Source organism: Danio rerio, chromosome 2 (genome assembly GCF_049306965.1).
Source record: "Danio rerio strain Tuebingen ecotype United States chromosome 2, GRCz12tu, whole genome shotgun sequence".
NCBI classification, from domain to species: Eukaryota; Metazoa; Chordata; class Actinopteri; order Cypriniformes; family Danionidae; genus Danio; species Danio rerio.
The window spans coordinates 51,961,093-51,980,051 of NC_133177.1; the positions used below are offsets into that span (position 1 = coordinate 51,961,093).

Genomic DNA, 18,959 nt, shown 5'->3' on the forward strand with positions numbered 1-18,959 from the left:
TCCTCCCACCTGTGATTCTAGGGTCATCAGTAGCGTGAGCACGCCTCCGCAAACGGCTCTAGTCCCTAATTTTCTGTCAGGCCCCGACGTAAGTGCCAGCGTGAGGCTGCCTCCGCTGACGTCACTAACGCCGGCAGCCCCTCTTCTCTTTTCCCACCTGTGATCCTGGGCCACGTATAGACTATATTCCTTAGATTCATCGTCTAGGTACTTAACATGTATAAACTTAAGTACGTTATTAACGTTTACATAGACAACACGCGTCTATAAAATAAATTGCTTAATTAAATAAATTTGATAAGTAATTATGAAGTAATAATAACACCAAGCTAATAAGCAACTTCAGCTCAGAAATCATCCAGAATCCCATGACTAGCTTACCCCATCTATTTTCACAGCGATTCAAGTCGCAATTGCACTCAATATAAACCATGGAACTCCATTCAAAACTTCGGGTACTACTCAATGCTCCTCGCACTACCTTAAGTTCCTTTAATCATATCAATTAAGTTTTCCACAGAAATTAAACCGAAAAGTCAGTGGAAATCGTTGCCCCCTTTTTACCATTTCAACCCCTAAACCTTTCCTAACCCTGGTCATTAACCCCTTTAAGGAGTTCTATTATAAGGTTGCTGCTGCACAGCGACCGCTCTCACTGGGGACGCACACCCTATTACGTACTACTTCAAGCACAGTGGCTGCTTCCACTCTAGACACACGCCTTATTACGCTCCACTGCAAGCGCAGTGACCGCTCCTAGATGTACACATCATTATTATGCACCACTGCTAGGGCAGTGACCGCTCTCACTGGAGACGCACACCTTATTTATCATGCACCACTGCAAGCGCAGTGACTGCTCCTATGGGAGAAGCACACCTTATTTATCATGCACCACTGCAAGCGCAGCTACCGCTCCTACAGGAGTCTCACACCTTATTTTGTATTATTGCAAGCGCAGTGACTGCCCCTACAGGAGTCGCACACCTTATAATTTTGTACTATTGCAAGCGTAGTTACCGCTCCCACCGTAGTCACACTCCTTATCATTATGCACTACTGCAAGCGCAGTGACCGATTCTACGTGAGATGCACACCTTATTACATACTACTGCTAGTGCAATGACCTCTCCTACAGGAAACACACACCTTTTTATCATGCACCACTGCTAGCGCAGTGACCGCTCCTACGGGGAACGCACACATTAATATTACGCACCACTGCAAGTGCAGTGACCGCTCCTACAAGAGACGCACACCTGATTACACACTGCTGCTAGGGCAGTAATTTCTCATACAGGAGACACACACCCTATTATTAAGAAAAAACTGCAAGCACAGTGACTGCTCCTATGGGAGAAGCACTATTACTATATTAATATATATTACTATTATGTGCCACAGCAAGTGCAGTGACAGCTCCCACTAGAGACGTACACCTCATCAAGCATCACTGCTAGTCCAGTGACCGCTCCCACGGGGGAAGCCCACCTTATTATTATGCACCACTAAAAGTGTAGTGACCGCTCCCACTGGAGACGTACACCTTATTATGCACCACTGCAAGTGCAGTGACCGCTCCTACGGGAGACACACACTTGATTACACACTACTGCTAGTGCAGTGACCACTCCTACGGGAGACGCATATCTTATTATGCACCACCGCTAATGCAGTGACCGCTCCTACGGGAGACGTACACCTTATAATTATGCACCACTGCAAGCACAGTGACTGGTCCTACGGGAAATGCACACCCTATTACACACTGCCGCTAGGGCAGCGACCACTCATACATCATACAGGAGACACACACCCTATTATTATGCACCACTGTTAGTACAGTGACCGCTCCTACGGGAGACGTACACCTCATAATTATGCACCACTGCAAGTGCAGTGACTGCTCCTACGGGATACGCACACCTTATTACACACTGCCACTAGGGCAGTGACCACTCATACCTCATACAGGAGACACACACCTCATTATTATGCACCACTGTAAGTACAGTGACCGCTCCTACGGGAGACGTACACCTTATAATTATGCATCACCGCAAGTGCAGTGACCGCTCCTACGGGAGACGCACACCTTATAATTATGCACCACTGCAAGTGCAGTGACTGCTCCTACGGGAGACGCACACCTTATAATTATGCACCACTGCAAGCGCAGTGACTGCTCCTACGGGAGACGTACACCTTATTACACACTGACGCTAGGGCAGCGACCACTCATACCCCATACAGGAGACACACACCTTATTATCATGCACCACTGTTAGTACAGTGACCGCTCCTACGGGAGACGTACACCTCATAATTATCCACCACTGCAAGTGCAGTGACTGCTCCTACGGGAGACGCACATCTTATAATTATGCACCACTGTAAGCGCAGTGACTGCTCCTACGGGAGACGTACACCTTATTACGCATTGCCTCTAGGGCAGTGACCACTCATACCTCATACAGAAGACACACACCTTACTATTATGCACCACTGTTAGTACAGTGACCGCTCCTACGGGAGACGTACACCTCATAACTATGCACCACTGCAAGTGCAGTGACTGCTCCTTCGGGAGACGTACACCTTATAATTATGCACCACTGCAAGCACAGTGACTGGTCCTACGGGAAATGCACACCCTATTACACACTGCTGCTAGGGCAGCGACCACTCATACATCATACAGGAGACACACACCCTATTATTATGCACCACTGTTAGTACAGTGACCGCTCCTACGGGAGACGTACACCTCATAATTATGCACCACTGCAAGTGCAGTGACTGCTCCAACGGGAGACGCACACCTTATTACACACTGCCACTAGGGCAGTGACCACTCATACCTCATACAGGAGACACACACCTCATTATTATGCACCACTGTTAGTACAGTGACCGCTCCTACGGGAGACGTACACCCTATAATTTTGCATCACCGCAAGTGCAGTGACCGCTCCTACGGGTGACGCACACCTTATAATTATGCACCACTGCAAGTGCAGTGACTGCTCCTACGGGAGACGCACACTTTATAATTATGCACCACTGCAAGCGCAGTGACTGCTCCTACGGGAGACGTACACCTTATTACACACTGCCGCTAGGGCAGCGACCACTCATACCCCATACAGGAGACACACACCTTATTATCATGCACCACTATTAGTACAGTGACCGCTCCTACGGGAGACGTACACCTCATAATTATGCACCACTGCAAGTGCAGTGTCTGCTCCTACGGGAGACGCACATCTTATAATTATGCACCACTGTAAGCACAGTGACTGCTCCTACGGGAGACGTACACCTTATTACGCATTGCCTCTAGGGCAGTGACCACTCATACCTCATACAGAAGACACACACCTTACTATTATGCACCACTGTTAGTACAGTGACCGCTCCTACGGGAGACGTACACCTCATAACTATGCACCACTGCAAGTGCAGTGACTGCTCCTACGGGAGACGTACACCTTATTATGCACCACTGCAAGTGCAGTGACTGCTCCTACGGCAGACGTACACCTCATAACTATGCACCACTTCAAGCGCAGTGACCGCTCCTACGGGAGACGTACACCTCATAACTATGCACCACTGCAAGTGCAGTGACTGCTCCTACAGGTGACGTACACCTTATTATGCACCACTGCAAGCGCAGTGACTGCTCCTACGGGAGATCAGACACTCTTGCTAGAGACATTCATCATGCACCACTATCAACACAGCAACTGCTTCCTCCCGAAACACATACCTCATAACTCCAAATTTTTAAGATCAGCAAATTTTGGGGGGCTTGCACATTGTCTGGCTGCTGTCCTGTAACAAATAGCGTTTTTTGGGGAGCGTTCTGCGGCCGGGCTAGATACTTCGCTCGAATCCCAACTATTCCTTGTTTCCTTATAAGGGGAATAACTCGAGTTGGGGAGTCTCCTCGAGCTCAGAGCCCTCCCCCCGGACAGCACGCCAAATATGCTTTATACTTAAACGAATGCAAGTGTGAACTCGTGAAGTGATGTTTGTAAACAAATTTCGGGAGGAACATGCGCAAAAGTTTCAGTATCGAATACGTCATTGACAATTATCCCATCATCAAATCAGTTTCTGAGCAACGCCTATATATATCAAAGCTGTCTTACCTGCAGCATCTCACGACTTTAGCATCCCTCCACCACCCCGTCACCTCAACTCTTGCATTACATTCCCGGGGGGAGCATTCTGTGGCCGGGCTAGATACTTCGCTCGAATCCCAACTAGTGTTGGGCGATATACAAAATTTCAGATCGCCATATCGTCCTTCTGTGAGATCGCCTATACACGATACTATCGCATGGGGGCGTGGCAGTGTTACGTTTATGAATATATAATATTTGATTATTATATTTAACCATATCTAAAGATATTTAATAACCTTTTGGCTGATTTTTTTTTTTTTTTTTTTTGCTTATTTAATAACCTACTGCATTTGCATGATGTTTGATCTTGGATAATAATTCAAACCAATGCACGTCACCACCCTCTTAAAGCTAAATATGCGCTGACACTGAAATGATTTCAAACAAGACTCGATGCAACAGTGCGGCGCGGGACAGGATTTGATGGTGACTTCGGGTTCAAAGCAGTCTCCACGGCCCGCGGGACTGCTGCAAAATGGATATAATATACATGGATGAAAGCAAATGAAATTATATTTATCTAGGCACGGAAGAAACAAGGATATATGCTCTAAGATTCTTTCAGACGGGAGGCGGATAGAGGACTTGCCGCCCGCACGTGAAAATGCGGTGAAGTTTTTGTTCAGTTGAGCTCAGCACGGCTTCAGGTCTAATCATCACAAAAGTAATCAACAGTGTCACGTTTGTAGTGCTAAGATCTAACACAATTATTGCGCTTGGCATAGGCTATGTGTTTACTGTTTTCTGATGAGAGTTTCATTTTAGACATGACTGCGGCAAGTCGCCAATTGCTCTAATATTAAATAGCCTATTTGACCTAAAACTCTTCACTGAGGTCAGTAAAATATTCTTTATAAGTTATTAATAATCTGTTCAATAATTCTTAAATGACAAAATGAATGGTAAAATACAGATTTTAATTTAATATAGGCTAGTTTAAATAAATAAATGTATTTTAATAGCCTATATAAATAAATATAGGCCTAACATATTTAAATTAAATAAATGGGTTATTTTCTGAAAAAGGCGCATGTCCGTGTCTATCATTTTATCAATTAAACACAAATAAGACAAGCATGTATATTCCGTGTATTTGAAGGAGCAGTCAATGCATGCACTGAGAATATAGTCTATAGCCCCCTTAAAACTTAAATAGGCTATTAATAACGGATATAAAAGATAAACAGCTTTTTTGTGAAAGCAAGAGAGAATCTTGCGGGAGTGCTGTTATAAAGGAGTCTGAAATGATCAACGACCGCAACAGGTTTTATTCCAGAACATTTGAGCTGGTTTCAGAATTCTTTCATTTTCTTCTTCAGGTGTTTCATTTTTACAAATCGCTTTATTTAACTTGTTTGTTAATAAAATGCAGTTTTGCTATTTAGCCTATTATTTTTAGAAAACAAAGTTGCAAACTAATTTGCTCTGAGAGGTGGCTATGTCCTCACCTGCAGCTCGCACTTCAACTGCTGCTGCTGAGAGAGAGAGAGAGAGAGAGAGAGAGAGAGAGAGAGCGCAAGAGAGCAATCGAAATGATTCATTTTTGTCTGAAAGTGTCGGTCAGGTGATGTTGATGTCAACAACTGAAGCTGTTATATTATTTGTAGTTAATTTATTATTAATGAAGATGTTTAAAAATAATAATACTATTAATTTTATTCAATAATGCACTTAAAATGTGCTAAAGATCTACATTAATGCGAAACGAGCTAAATATCGTCTTTAAAATCGTCATAGGTTTCAGCTCTCAGCGATATCTTTGCCTATCGCCGATACACGATACTATCGTCTATCGGCACAACCCTAATCCCAACTCCTCTTTGTTTCCTTATAAGGGGAATAACTCGAGTTGGGGTGTCTCCTCGAGCTCAGAGCCCTCCCCCCGGACAGCACGCCAAATATGCTTTATACTTAAACGAATGCAAGTGTGAACTCGTGAAACTATTTCTTTTCATAGTCACTGTTTCCAAACGATGTATGTTTGGGCAAGCTGGAGCAAACGTCAGCAGGACAGTTCCCCCAAAGACAGTTTAGACACTTTAAAAAAAAAAGGTGCTCGTGAACTTTAGCTGTTCCCAAATCAGAGCAAACTTTGAGACAGACTTCTACAAAACAATCTACGACATTAATTTACACATACACTAGGGATGTCAATTTCTACAAATACCTATAATTGACTGTAATTTAAACAATCAATCACTTGATTAATAGTTAATCCTAATAATGCTACATGCAGCTGTGTCTACTTCAAAAAAAAAGTGCAATTATCATCTCCTATTGGTAAATTTTGCTGTAAACTAAGACTAGTGGGACTGTAAAACAAAAAAAAAATAATGATGGATAGTTTAACAAAACCATTCAATAACTAAAAGTCATGACTAATATGCTGACAGATCTGCATCAAGGTGTTTCTGGTCTAGCAATCGATATAAGAGAGGAAGTAGAGGTGTGACAATATGCTTATATTTGCTACACTGCTTTATCTCTGTTTAAGCTAGGACTGACACAGATATATGCACATCTCAGCTAGAAAGTAAACTGCACAGACATGACTTTGCATTGTGTGAGGTCTTGTACTCGCATTGCAGAGCTTGTTTATGAGTCGTTGTAGGAATTTTGTTTTCTCATGTGTTTTTAGGACATGGTCTTAGACAGTATCAAAGGCAAAACTGAAACATGATTTTACAACAAAATTATTTAACACCATGATGCAAAAATTGTTTAAAATTTGCTTGAAATTTGAAATAATTTTTGCAACACCTGTTGTTTTTGAATGCACCATCTTTTATTCCTGATGATGTTTGGTGACCACACTCTAACCAGTCATGGTTTAGGGGTCTGTGTGCTCTTTGTGTGTGTGTGTGTGTGTGTGTGTGTTGTTCACATGGGTCTCTTATTTTTTTTCATTGTGGCTTTTGCTTCTACAATAGGAAGTGACAGCAACAGCCGTTCTTTGAGCTCTGTTTCTCAACAGCAGTAATGGCAATAAATCATTTTGTACTTTTTCTCCTGATCTTCAAAACTGGTAAGACTAATGATCACAAAGTAATCAATTATTAATCATTAAAATGATTATGCTATGTTGGTTTTATATACACTGTCTCAAAGTTCATGTACTGGTATTTTGTCTACACAAAAATAAATGTATTTTATACAGATTTAGGTAGTTTTAGGTTTGATGATTATTTGTGAACAATGTACTTTACTGAAATTTTTATTTTTACATCATTTAAAAAAAATAAATAAATAAATAAATCGATAGTTGGATATTAGTTTAAAAAAACACTGTGCTCTTTACTCCTGTACTTAAATTTCTTTGGCCGTATTATCAAAATACATATACACACTAAAGAAAGATTGTTCATTTGCTAATGTGTGTCAATATTTTTGCTAGCCATTAAAGAGCCTCAAAACTAAGGGCATACCCACACTATGCTATCCGAACCGTGTCCAGACCCGTTTCCCGGATCGTTTGAGAAGTGTGAGTGCGCTGAATCGGGTTCACTTGGCCGGTCCTGGCCCGGTTGGAAGAGGTGGGCCTGAGCGCGGTTCACTTGGGCTTTGGAGCGGTACGCTTGTAGTGTGAGTGCAAAACGCGCCAAAGCCCGAAACTGTAAGCAAGACGTGACTTTAAAGGGCTGTTTCATATGGATTTATTAATCAATCTTACTGTTCAATGAATGCAAACTGCTGTAGAATATTAAAGACGCAAACCCCTCACTGCACGACAGCTGCGCACCTTCAGCAGACCTCCTCATTCCTTCAGCACGAGGACTTTATGATTGTTTATGAGCGCCAAAAGAGGCGGATCTGTTCGGCAAAATATCTGACTTCGTGTCACTGCATCCCTAAGGACTGTTTGGGGAAATATTTGACTGCATGTCACTGCATATCAAACGACTGAAACGATATGACTAGAGAAATCTCCACTGTGCTGAGCGAGAGCGCTTACTGAACAGCCCAGCATCGATGACGTAAGCGTGACCAGACCTGATTGTAATTTGAGTGCGAGCCGTTGGGGGAGACGGGAGGGGGGACAAGTGTGCTTTGACCCGGTTTGAGGGAACTGTATATAGTGTAAGAACCGCCTTAGTTTGAAAAAAGCTCATCATTTCTTTTATAAATTTAAGATGGTCGTTAAGATGGTTTACAATTTAAGCTCGGTCCTGAAGGGCCGGTGTCCAGGACGGTTTATCTCCAACTTGCTTTAACACACCTGCCAAGAAGTTTCTAGTATATCTAGTAAGTTCTTGATAAGCTGTTCAGGTTTGTTTGATTAGAATTGGAGCTAAACTCTCCAGGACACCGGCCCTCCAGGACCGAGTTTGGACACCCCTGCCTTAGAGTATCATTCAGAGAAGAGCGTAGTGTGAGTACACCCTTAGACTAGTGAGCCTGGACGCTCACTAGTCTAAGGGTGTACTCACACTACACTATCTGAACCAAGCCCGGGCATGTTTCCTGGTTCGTTTGATAAGTGCGAGCAGTCTGAATCGGGCCCTGGCCCGGTTGGAAGAGGTGTGCGAGAGGTTCAGTTGGGCTTTGGTGTGGTACTCTTGTAGTGTGAGTGCAAATGCAGATGTGTGACTGTTTCATATGGATTTATGAATCATTCTTACTTTTCAATGATTGTAAACTGTCATAGTTTATTAAAGACACAACCCCTAACTGCATGTCAGCTACACCGTCAGCAAATCTCATGAGGCACAAGAACTTTAATGATGATTTATGAGCATCAAAAATGCTGCATCTGTTTGGCAAAATATTTGAATGTGTCAACTGTATCCCAAACGACTAAAAATAATAAAAACAATATAAATGAAGCAATGTCCACTGTGCTGAGTGAGAGCACTTCTCTTCCTCTTAAACTGAAATCGCATCAATGACGCAAGCATGCTCTGGTTCGTAAGGCAAAATGCAGTGAGAGTGCAGGCCGTCTAGGGAAAGGGGAGACTATCGTTTCTAAAAATTCTAAACACAAAATTCTAAGCAAGTTTTCTAAGCATTTTCCCCAAAAATATTTCAAAAGATCAGTTATCAAAAATCATTCCATTTGCATGAAGAAAGTTTGGGCCAAATTAAGACAGAAAACATCTTTAACAGCACACGAAGGTTAAAAACAGACACAGTGTTTTTGTTATTACCACCAAAGTATTAAGTAGTTTCATGAAAATATGTAACAGTAACCATAATTATTATTTCAGCAATTGCATTAATGCCAATAATACTCAATGTGGGACATTCATGTGTTGGAAATGGGGTACACAGTATATGAACATGGTAAAACTTTGCTCCACGTTGTTTAGTTGAGCAAGTAAACAAGGCAAATAGCTGTTTATGAGCATTAGATCTGTATTAAACGCTAAATACGCTATTTTGCTGTGTTTAGTATTTCTAAATGATAAGCAAACCCTGTATAATCATGACAAATGTCTGAAAATGTGCATGATGATCGGTCCAGTAAATTCACCAAATGCAAACATCATCATCATCATCATCATCACCATCATCATCAACATAATAATAATAATTCTCTCTCCTCAGGCTTCAGTGCTGAGATCTCCAAATTTGTGCAGACAGGAGCTTCTGTTCAACTGGATTTACAGACACAACCACCAGAGTTGTTATATATAACCTGGAAAAATGATAAAACTGAAAATGTATTTAATTATTTTCATGTCGCTAAAATGAAGACATCTTTCCCTCCTTATCAGGACAGAATAGAGTTCAATGAATCAAGCTTCTCTCTGACACTGAAGAACATGCAGAAGACAGACAGTGGACTCTACACAGTAACAATAACCGGAGCCTCAAGTAAAGACATTGTTGATGTATACAGAGTGTCTGTTATAGGTGAGTGTCATTTTGCTTGGCGTTTAGATCATGAGACTCATTTATTCTCAGTTCTTCATGTTAAATATATGTGTGTTTTTCTTCAATCATCCACCCTTATAGAACTGTAAAATTTAAGTGCAAATTAGAAAAAAAAAATAAAGTTTACAGTGCAAATTAGTGAAGCATTGACCTTGATTTCTCAAATTAACCAATTCTGATACAGATTCTGATTTATTTCTGAGTGCATAAACAAGATGTTTATTTGCTTTTTAACTTCTGAGCTGATTTAAAAGTGAACAAGTGCACCAATAGGCATTAACTCAATCACGTAGTGTTGCTGAAAATGCTAATTTACTCTTTTTAATACAACAAACAAGGAAGTCAATTTGACCATTTAAAAAATTTGTAATTTAATTAGTTAATTAATAATAATTAATAAATAAACTAATATTTTAAAAAAGTCTCTATATTTCATTCTAACATTGTTATCTTATTAAAATGAAAAAAGGCTCTGCGTATTTCTAACTTAAATGGCATAATAGTGATATTGACCCCCATTTTTGTGTAAAGTATTTGATATACAACGTCATCGAGTTGACAAATCGTAGTATGGTACTAATTGAATTGAGAATAAAAGGCTTGCAAACATGACCATTTAGCTGTAGCCTGAAGCCCTGCTAATGCTTTGCCTTACATTTTTTATGTATCTCTGAATATGCTAGCGTTTCAGATGAAGTGGAAGCTCCAGTTCTGACTGTAAACTCAAACTGCTCCTGTTCTGAACTGTGCCGCTTTACATGTAGTGGACATAACATTAATATTAGCTCCATCTATAACAGCGGTTGTTCTAAGGAGGAAGTGACATCAGCTGATGACCACATCTTAAGACTCAACTGCAACACCACGTTCATCATGTGCAACTACAGCAACCCAGTGAGCTGGAAAACTGATATTAAGGTGGTTCATGAACTCTGCCCTGTTAAACTAGACACATTCTGTATGCGCTCTGACTGAATAAAAAGATAGTTACTGTGAGTAAACACTGAACCGAAATGACTGTTGATTTACTTTTATTCTAGGCAAAAATATTTTTGGTCTTAAATAGAAATACAGCATACTTGAGAATTATCTCAGCGTCTTTTTTGGTTTATGACTTTGTCTACCTTTAAAAAAAAAAAAAAAAACACAATGAATGCCTAATTAGCAATAAAGGCATTTTTTTTTTTTAACTTTCATTCATTTCATTTTTTGTTTGAACTTTCATTAGACAGATTGAAACCATGATTATCTTATTATAAGCAGATAGGGAGAGTCTGTAGCTAATATAGAAGGCTCCACCTTAAATAGCCTTGATAATCAATGAATGATTTTCTGATGAATGTTCACTCCAGGATAAAGTAACACATATCCTTTCTTTTCTCTTTATGGTTATTAATAATACTAAATTAGTGTTTAAGGGCCTAGATTTTCCTCTGGATCTTCAGGCCCATTCAGGAGGTTACTGAGACCTCTCACGACCTCTCACGTGGAACTGCACATTTGACACTACTTAAACTGCTGTTGGTGAACATACTGTAAATATTGATGTGTGAAAGAACTGATTATTTTAAATGATTCTGTTATGAGGAGCTGTATCTGTATTAATCTGCTATGTTTACTCTACAAGTTTTGATAAGGTAGATGGGAGCACGAGAAACAGCATCGAGTATAAAAAACCTTGAACTCTGTGCGTGTGTGTGTTCTATTGTTTTGTGGATCTGAGGTCAGCTCTGAATAGCCTACTGGTTGTCTGAACTTTGGCTCCTGTCTCTATCCTTTCTTGGTAGAAGATATGACCCCACCTTTGTATACCCATTTAAAAATCATCTCACTGTGTTTTAAGCAATAAGGTTAAATCACCTATACACAGTTAGTGATGCTGTTCAGAGTATAATTTTGTTGATTTGAGATTGTACGTAGAGTGGCCTATACAAACTGTTTTGAAGCTGGCTTTAGATGATGAAACTGCAAATTTGATTGAATTTCTGATTCTGGCTCTTCTTCATCTGACACGTGGGTCATTTTGGGTTTAAACTGTCGGCCAGCAACACCAATCACATTAATATCACAGAATTTAACTGTTTGCTGACAAATATTCAGCAAAGTTATACATTTTTACCTAAAATTTTAATTGAATTTGTTGTCATTTTCACTTATTGTATTGTAGATGTACAGTTTAAGTTTGTGTGAATGAGCGCTGTTCACATTGTTATAATCTTTACCTAATAAAAAAAAAAAAAAAAGTAAATTCCCACTTCATCTGCAATAAAGAACGCAAACACAATCCGCTCCATTGCTGACATTTGCATTTAAAAATACAACAAGAATCAGGATGGGTATAGTTGTACCTGCCCACTCTCGCCTTCATTCCAGTCGAGGCAATGCATATCTAAAAAAAATAAATAAATAAATGGTTTCGCATAGTAAAGGCTCTACTCCACTGACATCAAATCAATCAATTCATGTCCTCTGGTCTTTTTGCTTGCAGTAAAACTGTTGTCCTTTATGTTTGCAATATCCAGGTCTCACCCAAAACCTCTGACGCATGTACAATCTGTAACCCAACTGTGGTCTGCTTCCACTGCTGAACAACAGCTCACACTAAACATTCTGTGTCCTTTGAAGAGCGGCAATTTGGAGCATGTGCAAACTGACATTAGTCTTTAATAAAATTGCCAAAACAGAGACTGTACATTTTTTGCGTAAGCAAGTATTTTATAGCACTTTAAAATACTCAAAAAAGGCTCTGTCAGTGTTTACAAACTATTATATTTGATTCATCAAAGTCACACAAATGCCAATTTCACATCTGTCAGATCCAAAACGGAGAGATGTCACATCCATAATGAAACTTTCCTCATAACTGCAAAAATAATAAAATAAAATCAATCATGTTTCTTCTAGACAGCTGACTCTTATCCTTTTGATAAGCAATGTTTCTTTTGGGTTGTAGTTTATTTCACAGAATTTCTACAAAGTAAACTGTAAACTCGCAGACTTTTTTTTGTCACAATGTTGCATGTTTACTTTCCTCATTTAAAGTCTAAAAAATGTTTACAGGTTGATGTTTTTCTGATCCCTTAAACTCTGTAGTTGTTTTGTTAAACAGATGTCTCAATATAATGTTAACATATACCTTTCTGTGAATTTATGTTTAAAATTTTTACTGCAAAGGACACATCCATAACTATATATATTTGGACTCCTAGAATTTGTGCTCATTGCATTGATTAATATGCCTGTAATGGAGGCCAGCTAGTGATATGCAGGTGAACCTGTGGGCCCGATGGGTTACATGTGGGAGCTTGTTCGGGATGGGAGTGAGGTTTAGGGGGGTGAGTGTAACGGAGGCCAACTAGCAAAGTGCAGGTACACCTTACTTCCGTGACCTTAAAAGGTGCTCTAGCGACAGACGCTATAAGCCATGGTCTTTAGCCTCCTTGTTAGACCATACAAAGAATCAAGGTTCAATCCCAGCTTAGACCTGGGGGGTATTCCAGAAAGCAGATTATGTGACATACCTGGATAAAGAGTAACTAAGTGGTTAACCTCAGCTTTTAGTTCCCAAAATGGAGGTACATTTCTGAGTGTGTATGTAACTATAGCAACTAGGGCTGTGCAATTAATCGAACATCCGGTTTCGATTTCGATTTTGGCTTCTAACGATTATGAAAAAACATTTATCGAGATAAACGATTATTCCATCATTTACCACTCCCTTTCTAGTTGTACATGTTTGTCTCTCTGCAAAGCTCAGTTCCACGTGAAAATTGCTAAAAGCATGTGCTGTACTGTAACGTTTGCAGCACGGGATGCGCCTCATTGATGTACATTTGAATCATTCATATTTTTAATAGCGCGAAAGAGCACGAGCAGAGCAGCACACACATCTAACGGCATCTTAATGCGAGCGCTTTAATGGTCAAGTACATGCACATTTGTGTCAGAGCACGGTGTTTAGTAATTATTCATATTAACCCTCAATTGTGTAATAAACAAACAAGTTGGGAATCAAAAGACACGTGAAAGAGAAACCATATCAGAGCTGCACTATTCTTAAAGTGACAGCGCCCATAATCCTTGCTGCCGTCTGTTTTTTTTTTTAATCAAACATAATTGCTTAAGGGGCTAATAATATTGACCTTAAAATGGGTTTCAAAATATTTAAACCTGATTTTATTCTGGCTAAAATAAAATAAAATAAAACAAATCAGCCTTTTTCTAGAAGAAGAAAAAAATAGAGGAAATACTGTAAAAATCCCTTGCTCTGTTAAGCATCATTTGGGAAATATCTATTTAAAAAAAAAAAAATCTCAGGAGTGCTAATATTTTGACAATAACTGATAATCGTTTTGAATAAGGATGTAACGGTATCAGAATTTCACGGTACGGTAATACCTCGGTATTAATGTCACAGTACGGTATTTATTGAATCATTTACAGGAAAAAACAAAACTTATGAAAATACTCCAAAAAAGTGCCAAAAGTGTCAATGACATACAAATTAGTCATCTATCTGTAAGCTTTGAAACAGGAACTTTAATTTTAATAACAAAAAAATATTAAACCATGTAAAAAAATAAAGTTTCAATTTAGTAGTGTTGAAAACTCATCACATTCAACATTTAATCACTCACTCACTTAGATAGAGATGGGTTTAAAGGAAAATTATCATATAAATATAATCTGGTAAAAGCTGGTATCTCTGGGTATTTACAATGTCCCCTGCAATAGAAAAAAAAAACTCTCATTTGGGACTGAGGTTTCTGGGACAGAGAGATATGACTTGGCCGAGGTTGACAGCAGTGGGTAACGTTGTGCATTGTCTTTCCCCCACTTGAGAGGACAAACCATGAGTGAGATAGAGATCTCATGTCTGCATCAATCTGAACAGTGTGCTGTTTCTGCAGTCCCCATGATATGAGTCGTATTCCCTAACTTGCAGGCACGTGCACACACAGGGCACAACCTGTGCAGTGCACATGCCCTTTTTAGTCTTGGATAGAAAGTGCCCTTCCAAAATGATCAAAAGTGCCCCCGCGACGCGACATACCCTCCGTCCCCGCTTTATAGTACGCGCGCGACAACACAGCTGATTAGAACGCGCGCGACAACACAGCTGATAAGAACTCGCGCGACAACACCGCTATTCAGTACGCGCGCGACAACACCGCTATTCAGTACGCGCGCGACAACACAGCTGATAAGAACTTGCGCGACAACACAGCTGATAAGAACTCGCGCGACAACACAGCTGATAAGAACTCGCGCGACAACACAGCTGATAAGACCTCGCGAGACAACACAGCTGATAAGAACTCGCGCGACAACACCGCTATTCAGTACGCGCGCGACAACACAGCTGATAAGAACTCGCGCGACAACAGCGCTATTCAGTACGCGCGCGGCGACAACACCCGATTTAGGGTTTTCCAGGGCTTTTTCATCCCCGCTTCTAGCAGCACACTCCATTTCCGCATTACTGGATCTGTAGCGACAACAGACCGCAAGGGATTATGGCCAAGCCTGGGCTGATGGAAATTGTAGTTTCCGGTACCCTTACAAAAATAGCCTACAGGAATCCTGTAGGAATTTCATACAGGTATCCTACAGGATTTTCAGCTCATTTTCCTGTAGGAATACCTGCAGGAATTTTGTGAAGGAAATTTTAAGAAAGAAATTTATGAAGGAAATTTATGCAGGGATTGTTCCTGCAGGAATTACAATCATACAGGTCTATTAAAATATACAGTTCCTGTAGGATTATTGTGCAGGATATATATGAAATGAGAGAAATTTCACAATGAATCAATGTATTTTCACAAATTATTTATTAAAATTGTTAAAAAAATAAATAAATAAAAAGTAGACCAGAATCCAATGAACAGGCTGCGTTTACTCCATTTTCCTAAAAAAAAAGAAAAAAAAGTGTCCTGTAAGTGGTAGAGTATACAGAATACAGTCTGTACAGTATAAAAACCATTACAGCTATGAAGAATCCCCCTAAAAACAACCAATGGACCCTTTTCACAAGACTGTTATGATGTGTTGTTAAAGATCATCTGCATCCTAAATACCTTAAAGTTTTTAATATTTAGATTTTTTAAACTTATGCACATTTACATTCATTTATGTATAATACAATCTTTGTCAAATTAAAAAAACAATGCGAGGAGTATCTAATGAAGTGTCTACGGGGACAGGACAGTAAATTTGACATTGTTTTCTGTAGCAAATAGAACTGTAAAAAAAAAAAAAAAAAGTCATTGTACTCTCTCATTCACTGCACTCGGAGTTTACCAACTATGATGATTTCAGCTGCTAAAAAACACGCAAATGTGAAAAGGGTCCATACAAGTGTGTGCGTGTGTGCGTGCGTGCACAAATGATTACCTTACTTGTAACTTGTGCTCATCATTTACTTTTTCCCTTACTGCTGCTCTGATCAATTATATTGGTACGTTTGGAAACTTCTTCTGTACTACGTCTGTAAATTCCCCTCTTCTGAATATCCTCCTCCTGAGAGTTTCTTTGTTCTCTAAAGAGAAATAGATAAAGTTGAAAATACTTATCTTCAATCATGATAAAGAATGGGCAGGATTTAAGTTTCTGTTGGTATGATAACCTTGGATAAAATATCACAATATTGTGATTACTGCTCTAAAATAAGTTATTTTCAAACATCTGAGTAAAAAACAACAACTTAAACACAATATATTTTAGGAAAGATTTTAAATATTTTGGAACGGCAAACATGTCAGTCTAAATAATTAAAATAAATCATTGACTGCTGCTGTCGTCATTAGTTTCAAAAACACAGATTTCTTTACAACACATAAAAAACCTTTACAAAGACCTTGGAAACGGTATAGCAGAAAATATTGGTGGTTATAAAACCGTGACTTTTCCAAACAGACATAAACCTTGAAACCGGTTATTGTCCAATGCCTACTCATGATCACAAGTCTTGATGTTTGCTGTACGTTTTACCTTTAATGTCAAGAACTGTGGCTGGTGAACTTTCATCCTCATAGGCAACATCCACAACATCCCCAGGTTCAAAATTCTTTTTCAGTAGGTTCTTTTTAGAAACAATAATGTCATAGGTCGATGGTTCCTCCCTCCATTCCACTAACGTTAGGACTCATGTTTTGCCCATTTTCTAAGATAGATAAATATATAGACATAAATAAAGACACACACACACATGCACACAATTAATTCTGATGGCTACAGCTGACTGTATCCATGACAACAGTTTTACCTTAATGTACCTGCCAAAGAGTAGTTTGCTGTCCGGCCGCAGCGATAAATGATTTCTGAGGTAACAAAAACTATATTAGCATCAATTATAAGCAGTGAAAATACTAAATAAAACACTGGTTATGTTAGCAATGATAAAAAATATCATTTCATATAGTCATTTTTAAATTAAGTTCTGATATGATGGGCGGTAGTAGACGTTAGCAATGTACTAGTATTGTTAATGTGATCTCGACTTTAAAAATCAAGTAAGTATTTGTTTTGGTGTTACAAAACAATTTACTGATTTAACATTAAAACAGAGCAGTTATTAGAGCACTTTAAAGATAAAATAACTTAAGAAAAGTGTTTTACCTTCAGAAGACGGTTGGTGACAGTTGACTGACGTGCATTCAAATCGGCGACGTGAAGCGAGTCATCTCAATGAATCGAATCTTTTCTCTGAATGATTCATTTTACCGGAGTTTATAATGTAAACTACACTGTTACGCCAGTAGGTGGCGAAAACGAGCGTCTTTTTTAAGCGTGAAAGACTGTATAAATCTGTAAAGCACAGATTCATCAAAACACACGTATTCCACAAACAAATAATTTATTTTGTAAGAAAAAATCTGTTTATAGGAATGTTTGTTTTAATGTGTCTAGTCCATTTTGTCAAATAATACACACACATATATTAGTAGTAGTCATTATTAACTTAAAATATTGTAATTATATTACATGTGTATAAAATAAACCTATACATTATTGGCAGCAATGTATTATCAAATGTCAATTTAGCATTTATATATTATTTTATTTAAAATGTTTAACAAATGTTTATATTAATTTCCTAATTAAATTTACTCTAACATTGCAGAAAACACATTATGTTTCCCAATCACCTGAACAATAACCTTAACCTGCTTCTTTTTAAAGAATAAAAATGGAGTAAAAAGTGTATTTAAATGAAGAGGCACCAGTTCCAGCTGCCACAAAAAGGCAATGGACACAGAATAAAATAGGTTTCTCAGGTCAAAAAGACAGAGAATAAAGGATAACAGCAACAAACATTTTAAAAGAAAGAGGAAGAGACTCTGTTGAACTCATAAAATGCACAGACATACGTTTAACAAATATCTACCTCAAGGACAGGTCTTGCAGTTTTTTTTATTTATTTATTTATTTTTGCATCTAACCAAACAGATTTTTAATAAATGAAAAAAAAGTATAGAAATTAAACGTAAAAGTGAACAGCTTGCTTGTTTGCATAAATGCATAATTTGAATGGTTTAGTGTAATGGTTGATTTTTATAATTGCCTATAATCTACTTGTATACTTTATTTATATATTTATTTTCTTATTTTTTGTTTGTTTGTTGTATTGTTTATCTGTTAGAACTCATATTGTATTGCTACCAAAAACAAGTGACACAATTTCTTTCATTCCAATTACAACAAATAATTCCTGCAAGTCCTGCAGGAATGATAAAATCCTGCAGGATTTGTCACTTGCTTGGATCCATTGTAAAAACCTGTAGGAAATTCCTGCACATATTGTCAATGTGTCCTACAGGATTTTTGAATTCCTGCAGGACAGCAGCTTTTATGAAGGAAAAAAAAGAATCCTTCAGGATTCCTGCAAAA

At 38.8% G+C, this 18,959-nt stretch overlaps 2 protein-coding genes across 46 annotated transcripts in view; one reads left to right on the plus strand and one right to left on the minus strand.

Moving 5' to 3' along the window:
• si:dkeyp-94g1.1 overlaps positions 1-18,959 on the minus strand; it is a 219,541-nt gene that overhangs the window by 158,018 nt on the left and 42,564 nt on the right. The window lies entirely within an intron of this gene.
• LOC141378925 (CD48 antigen-like) lies at positions 4,470-11,071 on the plus strand. The gene is made up of 3 exons (XM_073930943.1): positions 4,470-7,221; positions 9,741-10,049; positions 10,762-11,071. Exons 1-3 carry the CDS (start codon positions 7,176-7,178, stop codon positions 11,043-11,045), a joined length of 639 nt encoding a protein of 212 aa, XP_073787044.1. The 5' UTR covers positions 4,470-7,175; the 3' UTR covers positions 11,046-11,071.